Below are 16,377 nucleotides of genomic sequence, written 5' to 3'. Positions count from 1 at the left end.
TTTTAAATGTGAAAATATGAACGACCAGAGCCATGGTTGAACACTTCTGTTCTATTCAAAAACGGTGACAGATGAAACAGTTCTACACATGGAAAACATAGTTGCAAGCGGCTGATCAACTCAAGGTAACAGTCGTTGTCCAGTCGTCTCGGTGGTTCAAGAAGCTAAGATTAGATTTAAAGACAAGGTCAAAGCAACCGAACAGCTGATGGTGAAGAAAGCTGACAGTGAAGGTTTCAGTGGATGAACTGTACTGTGTCCATGTGATTCAGTATATTGAATCCTTGCTGACGTGTTACAGTTGGATGAGTTTGGATGTCGAATGAGTTCTGCTTTGGTTGTATGTTTGATGAAGCAGTGCATGTTCACATTTGTCATGACCTGTCTGAACAAGACAAAGTCAATCAATACTTTAACATTGTCAGGAGTTAATGATGATCACGTGATTGAGACGTGGATTCAACTGAAACTTCTGTATTCATCGTATCAAATAGTGATACTACCAGGTTTTCGCGAAAAGGTAAGCGTATCCTGCCCCACGATGGCACCCGTCACAAACACATGCAAAGGCAAGTCACTTGTACACCTGAAAAACACAGAAACATGTGGTACACGTCTAAATAGGGAATTGCATCATTCTTGTCACTGATGCGTTTGGAAATGTCCTCCACATGTTTACCATAAACATTTTTGAAAGCTTTACATGAGGCATTGTTATTACCTTGATCAAACAGTTCCTGAGCAAGAGTCGTATGACGCTCTTTGACATCCTGGGAGAAAGGGCATGTACCCCGATTGTACCTCAAAAGTTGTGAAATGCAGACACCAAGGGCTGAAATTGCAGGAATATTGCTCGACTTGAAGGGAAAGTTGACAATTGGAAAGTGGACATCATCCCTCTTCTCATACAGTCTTGTTGAAATAGACCTTCCTTTTCACTACTGTGAGGTCTCATGTCTACAGTTAGATTTCCATAAGAGTGATGCACTGCTTCTTTACGAGGGCTGGCCAAAAGGTTCCAAGCCTGACTAACTTTCAACTATGGGTCACAACAAAGTGAACAATGTAGTACATTGTTTGAGTAGTTCATTGCAAGTGTAGTTGGTCTATGGAGACAGTTTGTATATTAGTGATAGCCAGTTGAAAGGGGTCCAAATGGACACAGAAATGGAAACGTACCAGTACCGAGCAGTCTTTAAGTTTTTGACTTTAGAGAAAACTACTCCCCTGGAAATTCATGAAAGCATGTCACAAGTGTATGGGGATAAGTGGCCTAGCTATTCCATTGTTAAATGTTGGGCAGCTATGTTTGAGGCTTCGAGAACAAGAATTTGATGACGACCCTAGATGAAGATTCAATCAAGGATACTGTCAGATAGACGTATTACCATTGCTGAACTTGAGGAAGACACTGATCTAAGCTATCGATCCACTGAAACTATTATCCATGAACATTTACAGATGAATAAGATGTCTGCTCGTTGGGTGCCAAAGTTTCTAAATTCTGATCTTAAGGAAAAAAGAACTGATATTCCCAGAGAAAGGAGAAGGATTTCGTAAAATTTAAAAATAGATTAGTAACGGGTGATATTGAGGTTTTGTTCCCTTTAGGTCAAGTCTATTTGCTCAGCCAGCCTCTAGGTTACATTGAGTGTCCCTTCTATCCATACAACCTGCCACTAGGTTACATTGAATGTCCCTTCTATTCATACAGCCAGCCACAAGGTTACATTGAGTGTCCCTTCTATCCATACAACCTGCCACTAGGTTACATTGAGTGTCCCTTCTATCCATACAACCTGCCACTAGGTTACATTGAGTGTCCCTTCTATTCATACAGCCAGCCACTAGGTTACATTGAGTGTCCCTTCTATTCATACAGCCAGCCACTAGGTTACATTGAGTGTCCCTTCTATTCATACAGCCAGCCACAAGGTTACATTGAGTGTCCCTTCTATTCATACAGCAAGCCACTAGGTTACATTGAGTGTCCCTTCTATCCATACAACCTGCCACTAGGTTACATTGAGTGTCCCTTCTATTCATACAGCCAGCCACTAGGTTACATTGAGTGTCCCTTCTATCCATACAACCTGCCACTAGGTTACATTGAGTGTCCCTTCTATCCATACAACCTGCCACTAGGTTACATTGAGTGTCCCTTCTATTCATACAGCCAGCCACTAGGTTACATTGAGTGTCCGTTCTATTCATACAGCCAGCCACTAGGTTACATTGAGTGTCCCTTCTATTCATACAGCCTGCCACAAGGTTACATTGAATGTCCCTTCTATTCATACAGCCAGCCACAAGGTTACATTGAGTGTCCCTTCTATTCATACAGCCAGCCACAAGGTTACATTGAATGTCCCTTCTATTCATACAACCTGCCACTATGTTACATTGAGTGTCCCTTCTATTCATACAGCCAGCCACAAGGTTACATTGAGTGTCCCTTCTATTCATACAGCCTGCCACAAGGTTACATTGAATGTCCCTTCTATTCATACAACCTGCCACTAGGTTACATTGAGTGTCCCTTCTATTCATACAGCCAGCCACTAGGTTACATTGAGTGTCCCTTCTATTCATACAGCCAGCCAGTAGGTTACATTGGGTGTCCCTTCTATTCATACAGCAAGCCACTAGGTTACATTGAGTGTCCCTTCTATTCATACAACCTGCCACAAGGTTACATTGAGTGTCCCTTCTATCCATACAGCCAGCCACAAGGTTACATTGAGTGTCCCTTCTATTCATACAGCCAGCCAGTAGGTTACATTGAGTGTCCCTTCTATTCATACAGCCAGCCAGTAGGTTACATTGGGTGTCCCTTCTATTCATACAGCCAGCCACTATGTTACATTGAGTGTCCCTTCTATTCATACAACCTGCCACAAGGTTACATTGAGTTTCCCTTCTATTCATACAGCCAGCCACTGGGTTACATTGAGTGTCCCTTCTATCCATACAACCTGCCACTAGGTTACATCGGGAGTCCCTTCTATTCATACAGCCAGCCACTAGGTTACATTGAGTGTCCCTTCTATTCATACAGCCAGCCACTAGGTTACATTGAGTGTCCCTTCTATTCATACAGCCTGCCACTAGGTTACATCGGGAGTCCCTTCTATTCATACAGCCTGCCACTAGGTTACATCGGGAGTCCCTTCTATTCATACAGCCAGCCACTAGGTTACATTGAGTGTCCCTTCTATTCATACAGCCAGCCACTAGGTTACATTGAGTGTCCCTTCTATTCATACAGCCAGCCACTAGGTTACATTGAGTGTCCCTTCTATTCATACAGCCTGCCACTAGGTTACATTGAGTGTCCCTTCTATTCATACAACCTGCCACTAGGTTACATTGAGTGTCCCTTCTATTCATACAGCCAGCCACTAGGTTACATTGAGTGTCCCTTCTATTCATACAGCCAGCCACTAGGTTACATTGAGTGTCCCTTCTATTCATACAGCCTGCCACTAGGTTACATTGAGTGTCCCTTCTATACATACAACCTGCCACTAGGTTACATTGAGTGTCCCTTCTATCCATACAACCTGCCACTAGGTTACAGTGAATGTCCCTTCTATTCATACAGCCAGCCACTAGGTTACATTGAGTGTCCCTTCTATTCATACAGCCAGCCACTAGGTTACATTGAGTGTCCCTTCTATTCATACAGCCAGCCACTAGGTCAAATCGAGCGTCTCTTCTATTCATACAGCCAGCCACTAGGTTACATTGAGTGTCCCTTCTATTCATACAGCCAGCCACTAGGTTACATTGAGTGTCCCTTCTATTCATACAGCCAGCCACTAGGTTACATTGAGTGTCCCTTCTATTCATACAGCCAGCCACTAGGTTACATTGAGTGTCCCTTCTATTCATACAGCCAGCCACTAGGTTACATTGAGTGTCCCTTCTATTCATACAGCCAGCCACTAGGTTACATTGAGTGTCCCTTCTATTCATACAGCCAGCCACTAGGTCAAATCGAGCGTCTCTTCTATTCATACAGCCAGCCACTAGGTTACATTGAGTGTCCCTTCTATTCATACAGCCAGCCACTAGGTTACATTGAGTGTCCCTTCTATTCATACAGCCAGCCACTAGGTTACATTGAGTGTCCCTTCTATTCATACAGCCAGCCACTAGGTCAAATTGAGCATCTCTTCTATTCATACAGCCAGCCACTAGGTCAAATCGAGCATCTCTTCTATTCATACAACCTGCCAATAGGTTACATTGAGTGTCCCTTCTATTCATACAGCCAGCCACTAGGTCAAATCGAGCATCTCTTCTATTCATACAACCTGCCAATAGGTTACATTGAGTGTCCCTTCTATTCATACAGCCAGCCACTAGGTCAAATCGAGCATCTCTTCTATTCATACAGCCAGCCACTAGGTTACATTGAGTGTCCCTTCTATTCATACAGCCAGCCACCAGGTTACATCGAGCGTCCCTTCTATTCATACAACTAGCCTGCAATTCAGCTTCTGTAGCCGAGTCAAGTCAGATCTGGTGATTTGGGAAGGAAACATCACTGGACAGCAGAACATTGACCACTCTCTTTTCCGTGTTGGACAGCCCTTGCTACAGAACAGGACGGACCATGTTTCAACAAGACAACACAAGGCCCCACACAACATCTTGCCTTGACCAGCACAATCACCAGACTTCTCACGTATAGAACTCTCATGGGATCACATTGACCGTCAAATCAGAGCAGGGATCAGTTTGCACAGAGCCTCTGAGAATGGTGTTGAATCCCATTTTTTGTGATAAGAGGTATCACATCTTCTCATCACGGAGTTGGGCCGTACATTGATTCCCGTGGTCCGGCATACATGCTAGTGACTGACAATCGTGACATTCTGATGGATTGAAGGGAGTCTCATGATTTCAGTCGTGATGATTGGTTGATTACCCCATCCTCCAAAACTGTGGACACAAAATCTTCTTTGTGTTCTCATTCATGGCATAACTTGTTTAAAGTTGATATATAATTCAATTATGTTGACAATACAAGTCTATTTTTTCCAAGTAACGGTAAAGGATGCTCAACGGGCATGGGTCATATCACGGCTGGACAAGTGGAGTCAATAACCTTGTGCAAGGATACGACACATTCACATTCACTTGCTTCATGTGGCATCTTGAAATGGAAGATCTGAAATGATTTCGATGTGAAAGATTATGGCTTTGTTCACGAGATACTCTGTATTGGCCATTTTGCGATGAAGAATGTTTTTGAGGATGAGTTTACTTTTCCAAGCAGATGGAGGCTGAGTTTTTTATTTGCGCCAAACCATGAGCTGTGTTTTTATGTTATTTTCAATGGTAAATTATGTGCAGACATTTGTTACTATATCGGAATCGGCTGTACATATATGTCAGTATGCATAGTTTACAATGCCCAACCACGCCAGCATCGTGTTGTCCAGATCCAGAGTCCAGATATTCGTGCTTGCCAAAGCTCCTTAATCCACACAAGATCTTTCGCTGTTCAAATGCTCTTCAGGTATACTGAAACTTTAACTTACATTGTAGTCCTAGGCGACGCACAACAGTAGCATTTGTTACGTCATAATGTCTATGATGTAACAGTGACAATAGAGGGAGAAGTAAAACATAGTCCTAGACGTAAATGTAAACGTACGATAAGACCATCGTAATCAATGTGGTATCAGGTTTGACGTTGTCCTCATATTCTAGTTAATAAACACTGACAGGTTAGTAAAGATATCTACACTACTCAAACGAGTTAAGGGTCACCAGGGTCAAGGCATGACTGATGAATTATAGTAATGTGCTAGAGAAGGGTAATCCCCAACCTACTTGAGTAGCATATGACATGTTTAAAGTATAAAGTCAAACGACAACGTTAACGTCATATCTGCAGCAGTTCAGCCAGATTGCGACGAGAACAAATTACATAGATTGAAAGATTAAAGATTGTATAGAATAAAATATGCCATCAATGCATGGGACTAATAGTAAAGATAACATCAGTAGCAATCTCTGCTTTGCATGTATGTATACATCTGGTGCACCTGGGCCTCGTTCCTCAAATCGATCTTAGCGCTACAATGATCGTAAGCCTATGTTAAAGTATGGGACTTACGATCACTTTAGCGCTAAAATTGCTTTGAGGGTCCCTGGTCATCACCACTGTTGCCCGTAGACTACAGTGGATCGACTACAAGCATGGGTTGCTGAATTCTAACGGGATCTTCAAGCCAGTCTTCGTGGGTTTTTTCACATTACCTGAAGTTGTCATCTGAAATAGACATCTAGAAAAAAACCTGCTATTTAATAAAAAAAACTTGTCTAAATTAATATTTTAAAAATCTCTTCCTGAATGAAACATCCAAAGTTCAGTTTGTCCAAATGATCATCATCAAGAGTAATAAACCTTACAGCCATTTCCCCAACGCACTAACACATACTTGCATATTAATCATGTAACTTGATCAGAAGCATCATTTGATATAATGGTCTTACATTTATTGCGCATGGTTATGTCCTTTGGCACTTTCCATAAAGGCTGAGGAGTATTGGATGGTATTGACAAAGAGGGACCTAGTCAAGTATCTGACATGTGTGAGAAAAGCATTCCCTTTGATAACACCCAGATGTGGGACGAAGAAGACTGCGAGGCGGAGGGGGAGGTGCAATGTGTCTACAGAAAGGGCATAACAACAGCTCAGGCTATTGAATATTATTCAGCCTGGAGTACGAAATATGAGAAGGTAGGGACGTGAAATTGTTTTCAGCTGATAGACGCCGATTGACTATCGAACCTTGCAAATAAATAAAAGCGACACCACTTTTTCCATATTCATAAGAAATCTCTGCTAAAAGCGAAGTCGAACCTACGATTCCGACTATTTCATATGCACATATCTATAAATTACATGAGACAGTGATGATACAAGCTGTTCGCGAAAAGGCAAGCGTATCCTGTACCAAAGGCAGCACGCATCGCAAACACATGCAAAGGCAATACCACTACACCATGTAGTATAATTACTCCCTGTTTGATCAGGTATGATCAAATAGTCAAGTTGCATTAAGCGCAGGTACTTTCGAAGAAAGTTCTCATAGTATCATTACTACGGCGTTTGATAACATTCCCTCGCGTCCATCTACCAGTACTGTACATAGTGATGACGTTCAAGTTGGAAGCGGGGTCATCATGGAAAAGGTGGAATTATTTATATCATACGTCCTCTTGACGCTCGGCAAATTACCCAGTTTTATTTGTTTTATTGTTTTAGGCCACAGTCAGCAATATTATATTATAGCTGAACCACCCCGGTTCGTAAATATTCGAATCTGGGCCATAGGAACCACAGCTTGATACAAAAGCTCTTTTTTAGAAACCAGAAGACCCAGAACATGGCTGAAGATGTGTTGGACATTAATATCTTTTTGAGTTGTTCAAACTGGGAATAATTTTATTATAGTTTTCTTTCAAAATTGAAAATAATATCCTTTATGGTAAATGTCGAAGCATCAGTATCTTGCTCCTTCCTTACTTGAAGGCTGGAGGTTTCACAGCAAGTGACACTCGACTAACTATTCATCTACATTATTTTATGACTATATTTAGCAATATAAATGTAACCAAATTCAACAACACTATAGACATCTGGGTTTTTATAATTAAAAGGATAAATTTCCATTTTGAGTGTATTTGTGCTAACAATTGAATTGCCTCCAGGATTAACTGGCTACAAAAGATTAATGAATACTGGAATCGGAATGAAGCTATGTAATTAAGTATGAACACATGTGTTACATTTATGTACCAGATAACTCATAATTGTATACAGTAAAACTACGGTTATAACGAACACGCTTATAACGAACTGACGGATATAACGAACTTACTTTTTAGTCCCGACTACTTGCTGTAGTCATACTGTATATGTACTTATAACGAACTACGGTTATAACGAACTAAAAGTAGTAGTCCCTTTGAGTTCGTTATAACCGTAGTTTACTGTATTTATTATTAAATAATTATAAATGCTTACATATCTCACATCTCCTCTAAAACCACAAGGAATATATAGCCCAACTTCCCAAGGGTGATCTATGGTGTGAGATATGTCCATAGAAGTTTGAACCAATTTTAAACATTGCCGTAAAGGCAGACATATTTAAATGTAAGTTGTGACAATATTGATCCACTCGTTACATTTAATACGCAGTAAGTATGTGGTATTGCGTATTAAGTTACCCTCATATGGCGTTTGACCTTCATATGGTCGCTTCCGTGGCCAGTGTTAGAGCGTCGGACCGGAGAGCAAAAAGTCTATCTCCAGCCGCGTCATGCCAAAGACGTTAAAAAGATGGTACTTGTTGTTACCCTGTCTGGGGCTCGACATTAAGGGGCTAAAACAAGACTCGGAGTCAGTATACTGTGTCTGAGTGGGGTATTATTATGAGATCGAACTAGTACAAGCATCAACAGACACACACAAACACACACACACACACACACACACACACACACACACACGCGCGCGCGTTCCTGCAGGTCGCTATATAAGTGTAATAATCTTGAACACGACATTAATTCCATTTCACCTCACTTTGATCTTCACATATGTCAAATAGAATGTTATCCTCTCTCACACCATAATGTCAAACAATGTTGTCATTATCTAAAAGGGGGCACGGGTGGCCCAGTCGTCTATGCAGAGTTGCGTCCCTTGGGCACGCCAGAAACCTATGAGTGTGGGTTCGAATCCCGGTTCGCCACGATTATGTTTCTAGGTTTGTCAGCACCATACCCGTGCTCGTGGGTTTCACCGAAGTGGTAGACGTCTGAGACCTGCATCACTTCGGGCTTTCCTCCCACATTAAGCTGACACGCCGTGATATAACTGTAAATACTGTTAAAAGCGGCGTTAAACCCAACTCACTCACTCACTCACTCACTCACTCATTATCTAAAAACATTTTTTTGAGTTTGATATCGGTTTATAATGTGAGGATAGTTTGGATCACCTTTATAGAATAGTGACATTATGAAGGAGAGAGTTTCCACTGAGTGAGTGAGTTAAACGTTAACGTCATTTATTCATATATTTCGACAATATCTTGACGGGAACAAGTTCTACATGAATAATAAATACTGTTAAAGGTGATTGTGACTTCGTTGTGTGTCATTGTCACCACCTAATTGACGCTTAATTGAAAGTAACAATCACCTCCTAACTGATTGAAGATCGCGTATAAGACATAAGTATTAAGTCTTTCTGTACCTCGTGTCTAAATTACACGGAAAGTGGTAGGCGTCGACCAAGAGTGTGCCCGGGGAGTCCCGAGTCCCGTGGGTCTCAAGTCCCGTGGGTCCCGAATCCCCTGGGTCCCGAATCCCAGGGAGTCCCAGGTCCCGTTGGTCCCGAATCTCGTGAGTCCCAAGTCCCGTGGGTCCTGAGTCCCGTCGTTCCCGAGTCCCGTTGGTCTCACGTCCCATGGGTCCCGAGTTCCGTGGGTCCTGAGTCCCGTGGGTCCCGATTCCCGTGAGTCCCAAGTCCCGTGGGTCCTGAGTCCCGTCGCTCCCGAGTCCCGTTGGTCTCACGTCCCATGGGTCCCGAGTCCCGTGGGTCCTGAGCCCCGTGGGTCCCGATTCCCGTGAGTCCCAAGTCCCGTGGGTCCTGAGTCCCGTCGCTCCCGAGTCCCGTTGGTCTCACGTCCCATGGGTCCCGAGTTCCGTGGGTCCTGAGTCCCTCGGGTCCCGATTCCCGTGAGTCCCGCGTCCCGTGGGTCCTGAGTCCCGTCGCTCCCGAGTCCCGTTGGTCTCACGTCCCATGGGTCCCGAGTTCCGTGGGTCCCGAATCCCGTGGGTCCTGAGTCCCTCGGGTCCCGATTCCCGTGAGTCCCGCGTCCCGTCGGTCCCGAATCCCATGGGTCTCGAGCTCCGTGGGTCCCGAGGTGTGTGTTGGCCAAGAAGGTTAGGTATATGATCTGATATTATAAGGGTAACGCTATTTTTTCAGGGCATTATCATTTGCAGAAGCCCGAGGTCTTCTATTAACTGTCCGACGAAGGAGGGCAGTTGAAAAGACCGAGGGCTTCTGCAAATGATAATGCCCTGAAAAATAGCGTTACCGTTATTATGGCTAAAATGGATGGATTTTTTTATCAAATAAAAAGAAACAAGAATATCGGGTTTGAAACATTTACTGCAATCAACACGAATGTCACTGACACACGTTCACAAATATGGAAAAGCCATAGAACAAACCAGATGACGTCACTATTGAACGTGGCGTCACCTATCCTATCCTATGACGTCACCTAACAACGGGCGTGATAATGGCCCGTCGTCAAGCAATATAAGGGCATTATCAAGTTACAGTGGCCCGCTCATTTCTGATAACATGCGGGCGGTTTAGTGATAATTCTATCCATTTTAGCTATAATGTTAACTAATGGCCACATGGCCAATTCCATTCCAAGGATTTACATACCTGACTAGAACTAAAACGGACCAATAAAACATACTTCATATACATGTAGAGTGACACAAATCTGTCCCTTTATGTCGAGTCGAGCAATATTCCATAGCTTTTATGTTTTAGGAAGATCCGTGGAGGACATTTCTAAATTTGACGCATCAGTGACCAAAATGAAGTCCCCATGCAATTTCCCATTTTGACTTGTACCAAATGTTCTCGTGTTTTTCAGGTGAACACTTACATTGTATTTGCATTTGTTTGTGACGGGCGCCACACACCTTGTGTCATCACCATGTGTTAAACAGTGTACGTACATGGTCATGATATACAGTGAGTGAGTGAGTATGGTTTTACGCCGCTTTTAGCAATATTCCAGCAATATCACGGCGGGGGACACCAGAAATCGGCTTCACACATTGTACCCATGTCGGGAATCGAACCCGGGTCTTCGGCGTGACGAGCGAACGCTTTAACCACTAGGCTACCCGACCGCCCCCATGATATACAATGGATCGTACAATGGACTCTGCTATTAGTCACAATTGTGTAGGGGTAATTGTCGCTTACATTATTAAAATTATTCTCTTGCAATACAAAGTAGGCTCTGTAGACATCACAGGAACAACCACGGGAACAATGAAGCTGAGACTTCACATGCTTGTCACCACAACATGACATCCCTTGTTCCAGCAGATCACATCCGATTTTCTATATGGAATCCACAAGGGCTATTTGGAAAACCTACTTGTATTTGGCCATTATTCAGCCAGTTTTGTGATGTCATGAAATTTTGTAGCTTTTTAATCATTAGTGGGGCTCAACACGGGTTTCCTTTTTCGTACAATGTTTTATTTTGACCTCACAGTGGATAAGACAAAGGACAGGGCGTTTCTTATGCTGAATGGTGATAAACAAACACATACAAGCATATAAACAATGTTATATAATGTTGTGCAAGACTTATTGTAATCCTCGTTGCATGTTTGGAGTCTATGCCCATAGGCGACATCCCCTATGAAATTGAAATTGGCATGTGCAATTATGTCTTTATATGCCAGCTGTTAGGAACATATGCTCATTAAATTATTTATTTCCATGTATTCCTAATGGTCCTTAAGCATAACGGAATGAATGGATATAATTAGCTCAGTTTTATACATGAGTGAAATTAATGAATATAAAAGACCCTACCTCAGCCGTTTCTATAGGGTTTGAAACTGATGCAAATGACAGGATTTATTACATATATTCCAAACGTGATGAAATGGTATTGGGAATGTTTGTCCGTCATACAAAATATTTCGAGAGTTCCAGGGGCGGCCGGGTAGCCTAGTGGTTAAAGCGTTCGGTCGTCACGCCGAAGACCCGGGTTCGATTCCCGACATGGCAACAATGTGTGAAGCCCATTTCTGGTGTCCCCCGGTGTAATCGTCTAATGTCAATGCTTTATGTGAGTTGATGTAGGTTGATGGCAATGTTTTAAACATAATAAAATAACATTCACTTGGTGTGGTTTAAATAACTTCAGTTACAAATATCCCTATTTGTATGCAAGCCCTCTATTTGATAACGCAAGACGTAGAGTTCTCATCTCATATATCATAGTTCTGTTCTGTTGGAGCACCTCACTTATTATACGAGGAATGTGATCTCCTGCTACCCCTTGAGGTGATTATCGGAGAGGGCAGAGAACGGGAGAACAGCAGCAGACCAGCAACCAGAAGGTCCCGAGTTGACAACCAGAGCCACTTCGTACTTGATAAACCTTCTACCTACCTACAGAACGTGTTGTGTTACACCGATGGGCCAATAAACAAGTAGTTCACATCTTTGCATGAAGAGCGAGGATCACCATAGGAACGTAGCTGGCGATGAGTGAGAAAACCATTCCCCTTGACTGGGACGAAGAACACTTTGAGGAGATCAGGGAGGCACATTGTGTTCACAGAAAGGGCATAGCAATTTCTCAGGCTGTTGAACAATGTTCAGCCTGGAGCAGGAAGTGTAAATTTAAACCATCAACGCCAGATTATAGTCAGACTCGATTATCCGCCGAAACAAATTCCATTTGGGGAAAGAGGCAAAAAAAGCCGTGAAAGTTATATGAATGGATCACTGAAAATATTGCTTGACCCTGCTATAAAGTTTCATCCTTTGGCCTATTTGTGTATTCTTTTTACGTTTTTTTCTAATAAATCTATTGTTGGATACATTCCAGTAAAAGCAGTTGAGCTACCGAGCCTTTTCATTGAATTCTATCAAGCAGATGTATTTCAGGATCTTTGTCCAGGGCGGTACAACGGCCCTATGATAGCAGGCAAGGTAGTTGCTGATTACTTTGAAGGCGACAGGGAGAAGAAGAAGATTATGGACATCGCTGCAGGAACTGGCTTCGTAGCTGAACAAGTAAGGTCATTGTATCTGAGTAGATAATTCAGCAGCCCAATGTAAATGGGGAACGATTTAAGGTTTTGTCAGAATTTGACCAACGCCGCACTGGTTTTGAAATCATGTCGTGTTCAGGGCCATTTCAAGGATGAAATATAAAATATATTTTTTTATAGCCCTGAGGAATTTTTGTTTGGCGACATTGATCAGTCCTGTCTTGGTCATCGCCTGAAAAGTTCGTTTAAATACTAGTAATAACTCATCATCAAGAAGCATATACTCAAGGTCAATGAAACATGTTACATGTCATCCCAGTGAAGGTGATCGTAAATACGTTTGGCATTTTCACTTTTTATTTTGAATCATATTGTATTGTCCGAATGTACAGTGACACACTGGCCCTCATAGCATGGTAACGTCTTCCAGGATAAGCCTCTGAAGGTTGTTTTAGTGGCCACGCTGACAAAGAAGTGGAATAGGACATACTGTCTCGCCTTTGTTACAGCTGAAGACCCATGGTTTTTTTCACATTGACGCACTGGAACCTTCCAGCAAGATGCTGCTGAGAGCGAAGGAGAAGGGCCTGTACGAGGACTATTATACTGAGTATCTGTGCGAGGTCCCACTGCCTATCCCCAATGGTAAACCAGTCAACATATGAATAGACAATGAAAATCTGATAGACTGTGTTCGTACCGAAGATTTTCCAACCTTGTGCCATCTGTTGTGTTTAGTGTCCTTTCAAGATTGGGAACTTCATCACGTGGTATTTTGAAATCGGCAGTGTTTCTATTAAATTAAACATAATTATTATCATTTTATTACTTTTAAAACGTCTTGGAGAGTTGGAGATGAATGCTTTTGATTGTATTTATTTGACTCCTAGTGTTATTGTTGTATTTAAGTGTGATTAGGCTTCATGACCTCACATTACCAGACACTGGTAAACAATGGTTATGATTACTATTTGGTGTTTACGTTCAATGGGATCTGAATAATCAGCCTTCAAACATTGCAGATACATACGACTGTGCCGTCACCAGCGGGGGGATGGGGGAAGGACACATTCCGTGTTCCGGAATTCCTGAGTTGATCCGGATCGTTAAACCAGGTAATTAAGTACCAGATGATGTGCTTGATCTCTGTTTAAACTATTCTTGGTCTGGTCATGTTTAGCATACGTACATGTTAGGAATATTGATAAATCCAGATTGGCTTGTGTTTCTGTCAGATTGAGATTTTAGATTTATTGGTGCAGATAGTAGGTCATCATAGATTCAATAATTTGGTCGCAATCGTCGTATTCCAGTAATAAGGTATCATCAACTGTTTCGAACTCTCGGTCTGCCTTACAAGACCTAGTCTGAGGTGTGTGATGACTTTTCGGGTTTCTTTAATTCAAAGTGAAAACTCGGTTTTTCTGTTAACAATGTTTCACTATGTGGCTCCAGTAGCAAACAGTGTAACTGCCAGAGATCCTATGATCATGAGTGTGTATGATGGACCTACTTGTGGACGTGTTATGGTTTAACACGTATGCCAAGTGAAGTAGAATGGCATTTTTCATCTTGGAGGACTTCATGGGGTTAGGGAAATTCCAGTAACCAGGGAAGTATCATACCCTTAATTACCTAATTCCCTTAATGCATTTCCGTAGATTTCTAAACAGCTATGAAAAGTGTAAATTGCAAATGACTTTTTGTTTTCCAGGCGGAATTATATGCATAGTAATGCGTGAAGTGTTCCTGAGAGACGTAGAGGAATACAAAGATCGCCTGGAGCCACTCATGGACTCTCTAGAAAAGGAGGGGAAATGGAAAAAAGTGTCTAGAGTTATTGTTTCCAGTTATTTTTTAAACATTCCCGGCGTAGTATTTCTCTACAGAATTATTTGATCTCATGAAAACTCGTTTCACGTCCACCACAATGTGGAAGATACACAGTTACAGATGAACTAGGGTTTATAGAAATGTAATCGTAGAGTTTCAATAAAAACAATATGTTATCAAGTATATTGTAAACACAAACAAGGGGATTTAATAAACAATAATTCATTCACCATGTACAAGGATTGTCTTCTTTATATGTCCTAGTGTCATGACTCACGTGTGTGGGGTGCGAGGCATATGAGTGAGTTGGGTTTTAACGCCGCTTTTAACAGTATTCCAGTTATATCACAGCGTGTCAGCTTAAAGGGGCACTGATCTAAAGCAATTCCCCGGGACTTGTTGCCTTTTTTTATTGTTTTTTTCCAGTGAGTACCCGGATGAAGAGCAGAAATCTAGACTAGTTCGCGACCTCTGCTGCGCCATTCGTAAGCGCATTAGTCATTTTTATGGGTAGTAATAAGGGCGTATGGTCACATTGATCAACAAAATGAAATACAGTTTTCGAGATAATAAGGAAATGTAGGTATCTTTGTGGGTAGCATCGGTAATGATGACGAAGTTTTGATATGTCACTTGCTTGGTAATTTTGCGGTTTTCGTTTACACTATTTTGACTTGCAACACAAAGTAAATATTTCACCTGAGCATTGCTTTTTTTATAGTGTGTATATCTCTTTACTGTCAAAATGTGTAACATTTTCAAATTTATTAAACGCCTAAATATTCAGTTATTTTACAAAGTGACTGAAAAACATTTCCATCTGTATTATTATGATAACGAATTCCAAACATTATGGTATGTATACCTATTTCATCGACTTCAACACCAGTTTCAAACATTTCTGCCTGTAAGAGGGTGAACATGGCAGACTAAGTGAGCACCACTCACAGCGTACCTTACATACTCGTTTGGGTTGTTTCTGTTATCAGCTGTGCTCTGTCTCTACGCCTTACAAATAATCACAAAGGAAATACAGCCTGTAACCATACTAACATTGACTAACATTCATTTGCTTCGGTTTAGAAATACTACATAAAACACATCAACGTGTATTCATATTTAATTTAATTTTGAAAAGTACTACTATATCACAGCTGCCTGTAATTAATTGAGTCTGGGTCAGGTAAAACAGCGATTGACATTATGAGCAGAGTACAAAGAGCACAATCACCCAAGTCATGAGCACTGGGGACCCATTCAGTATTCTAAGCCAGATTTCCAGTCATGTGGCGAAAACATTTTAGGTTCCTCCTTAAATATGATGATGAAATATAGATGTTATCTTTTTGTTTTTATAGAAATTTAATTTAGACATCTTTATTGTCAGGGTTGTTAGTTTATAGTTCAGGGAGCAGTTTAAAAGTTTGAAAGATATATCGTCATTCCTTAAATTTGAGGATGTGGGGTCAACAGATCTGTAAGTTTTCCATCAAATGAAATCAACTTTTCATGGATTATACTGCTATGATCATCATATATACTCAGTCAAATTAAAAACTTCACATTTTTAAAAGTAATCCCATATATGATATACGATGGACAAATGTATCAGAGAAGGTAATTTTTAATCATTAATGTCCAAAGAAGGATTTTAATTAACGGTGGTCGATCTT

General features: G+C 41.5%; 1 protein-coding gene across 1 annotated transcript in view; it reads left to right on the top strand.

The window, feature by feature from the left end:
* The window catches only part of LOC124143889 (methyltransferase-like protein 27), a 34,271-nt gene extending 19,335 nt beyond the window's left edge, over window positions 1–14,936 (top strand). Inside the window, exons 2-5 of the mRNA XM_048393866.1 lie at window positions 12,765–12,893; window positions 13,381–13,516; window positions 13,894–13,986; window positions 14,586–14,936. Coding sequence (XP_048249823.1) covers window positions 12,765–12,893; window positions 13,381–13,516; window positions 13,894–13,986; window positions 14,586–14,770 — 543 coding nt within the window. The 3' untranslated portion in view covers window positions 14,771–14,936. The remainder of the gene's footprint in view (window positions 1–12,764; window positions 12,894–13,380; window positions 13,517–13,893; window positions 13,987–14,585) is intronic.
* Window positions 14,937–16,377: the final 1,441 nt, after the last annotated feature.

The sequence above is a fragment of the Haliotis rufescens genome, unplaced genomic scaffold (genome assembly GCF_023055435.1).
Source record: "Haliotis rufescens isolate VD_foot unplaced genomic scaffold, xgHalRufe1.0.p SCAF_12, whole genome shotgun sequence".
In the NCBI taxonomy this organism is placed as follows: Eukaryota; Metazoa; Mollusca; class Gastropoda; order Lepetellida; family Haliotidae; genus Haliotis; species Haliotis rufescens.
The sequence above is the reverse complement of the archived record's forward strand: the minus strand, read 5'-3'. Positions and strand labels throughout refer to the sequence as shown.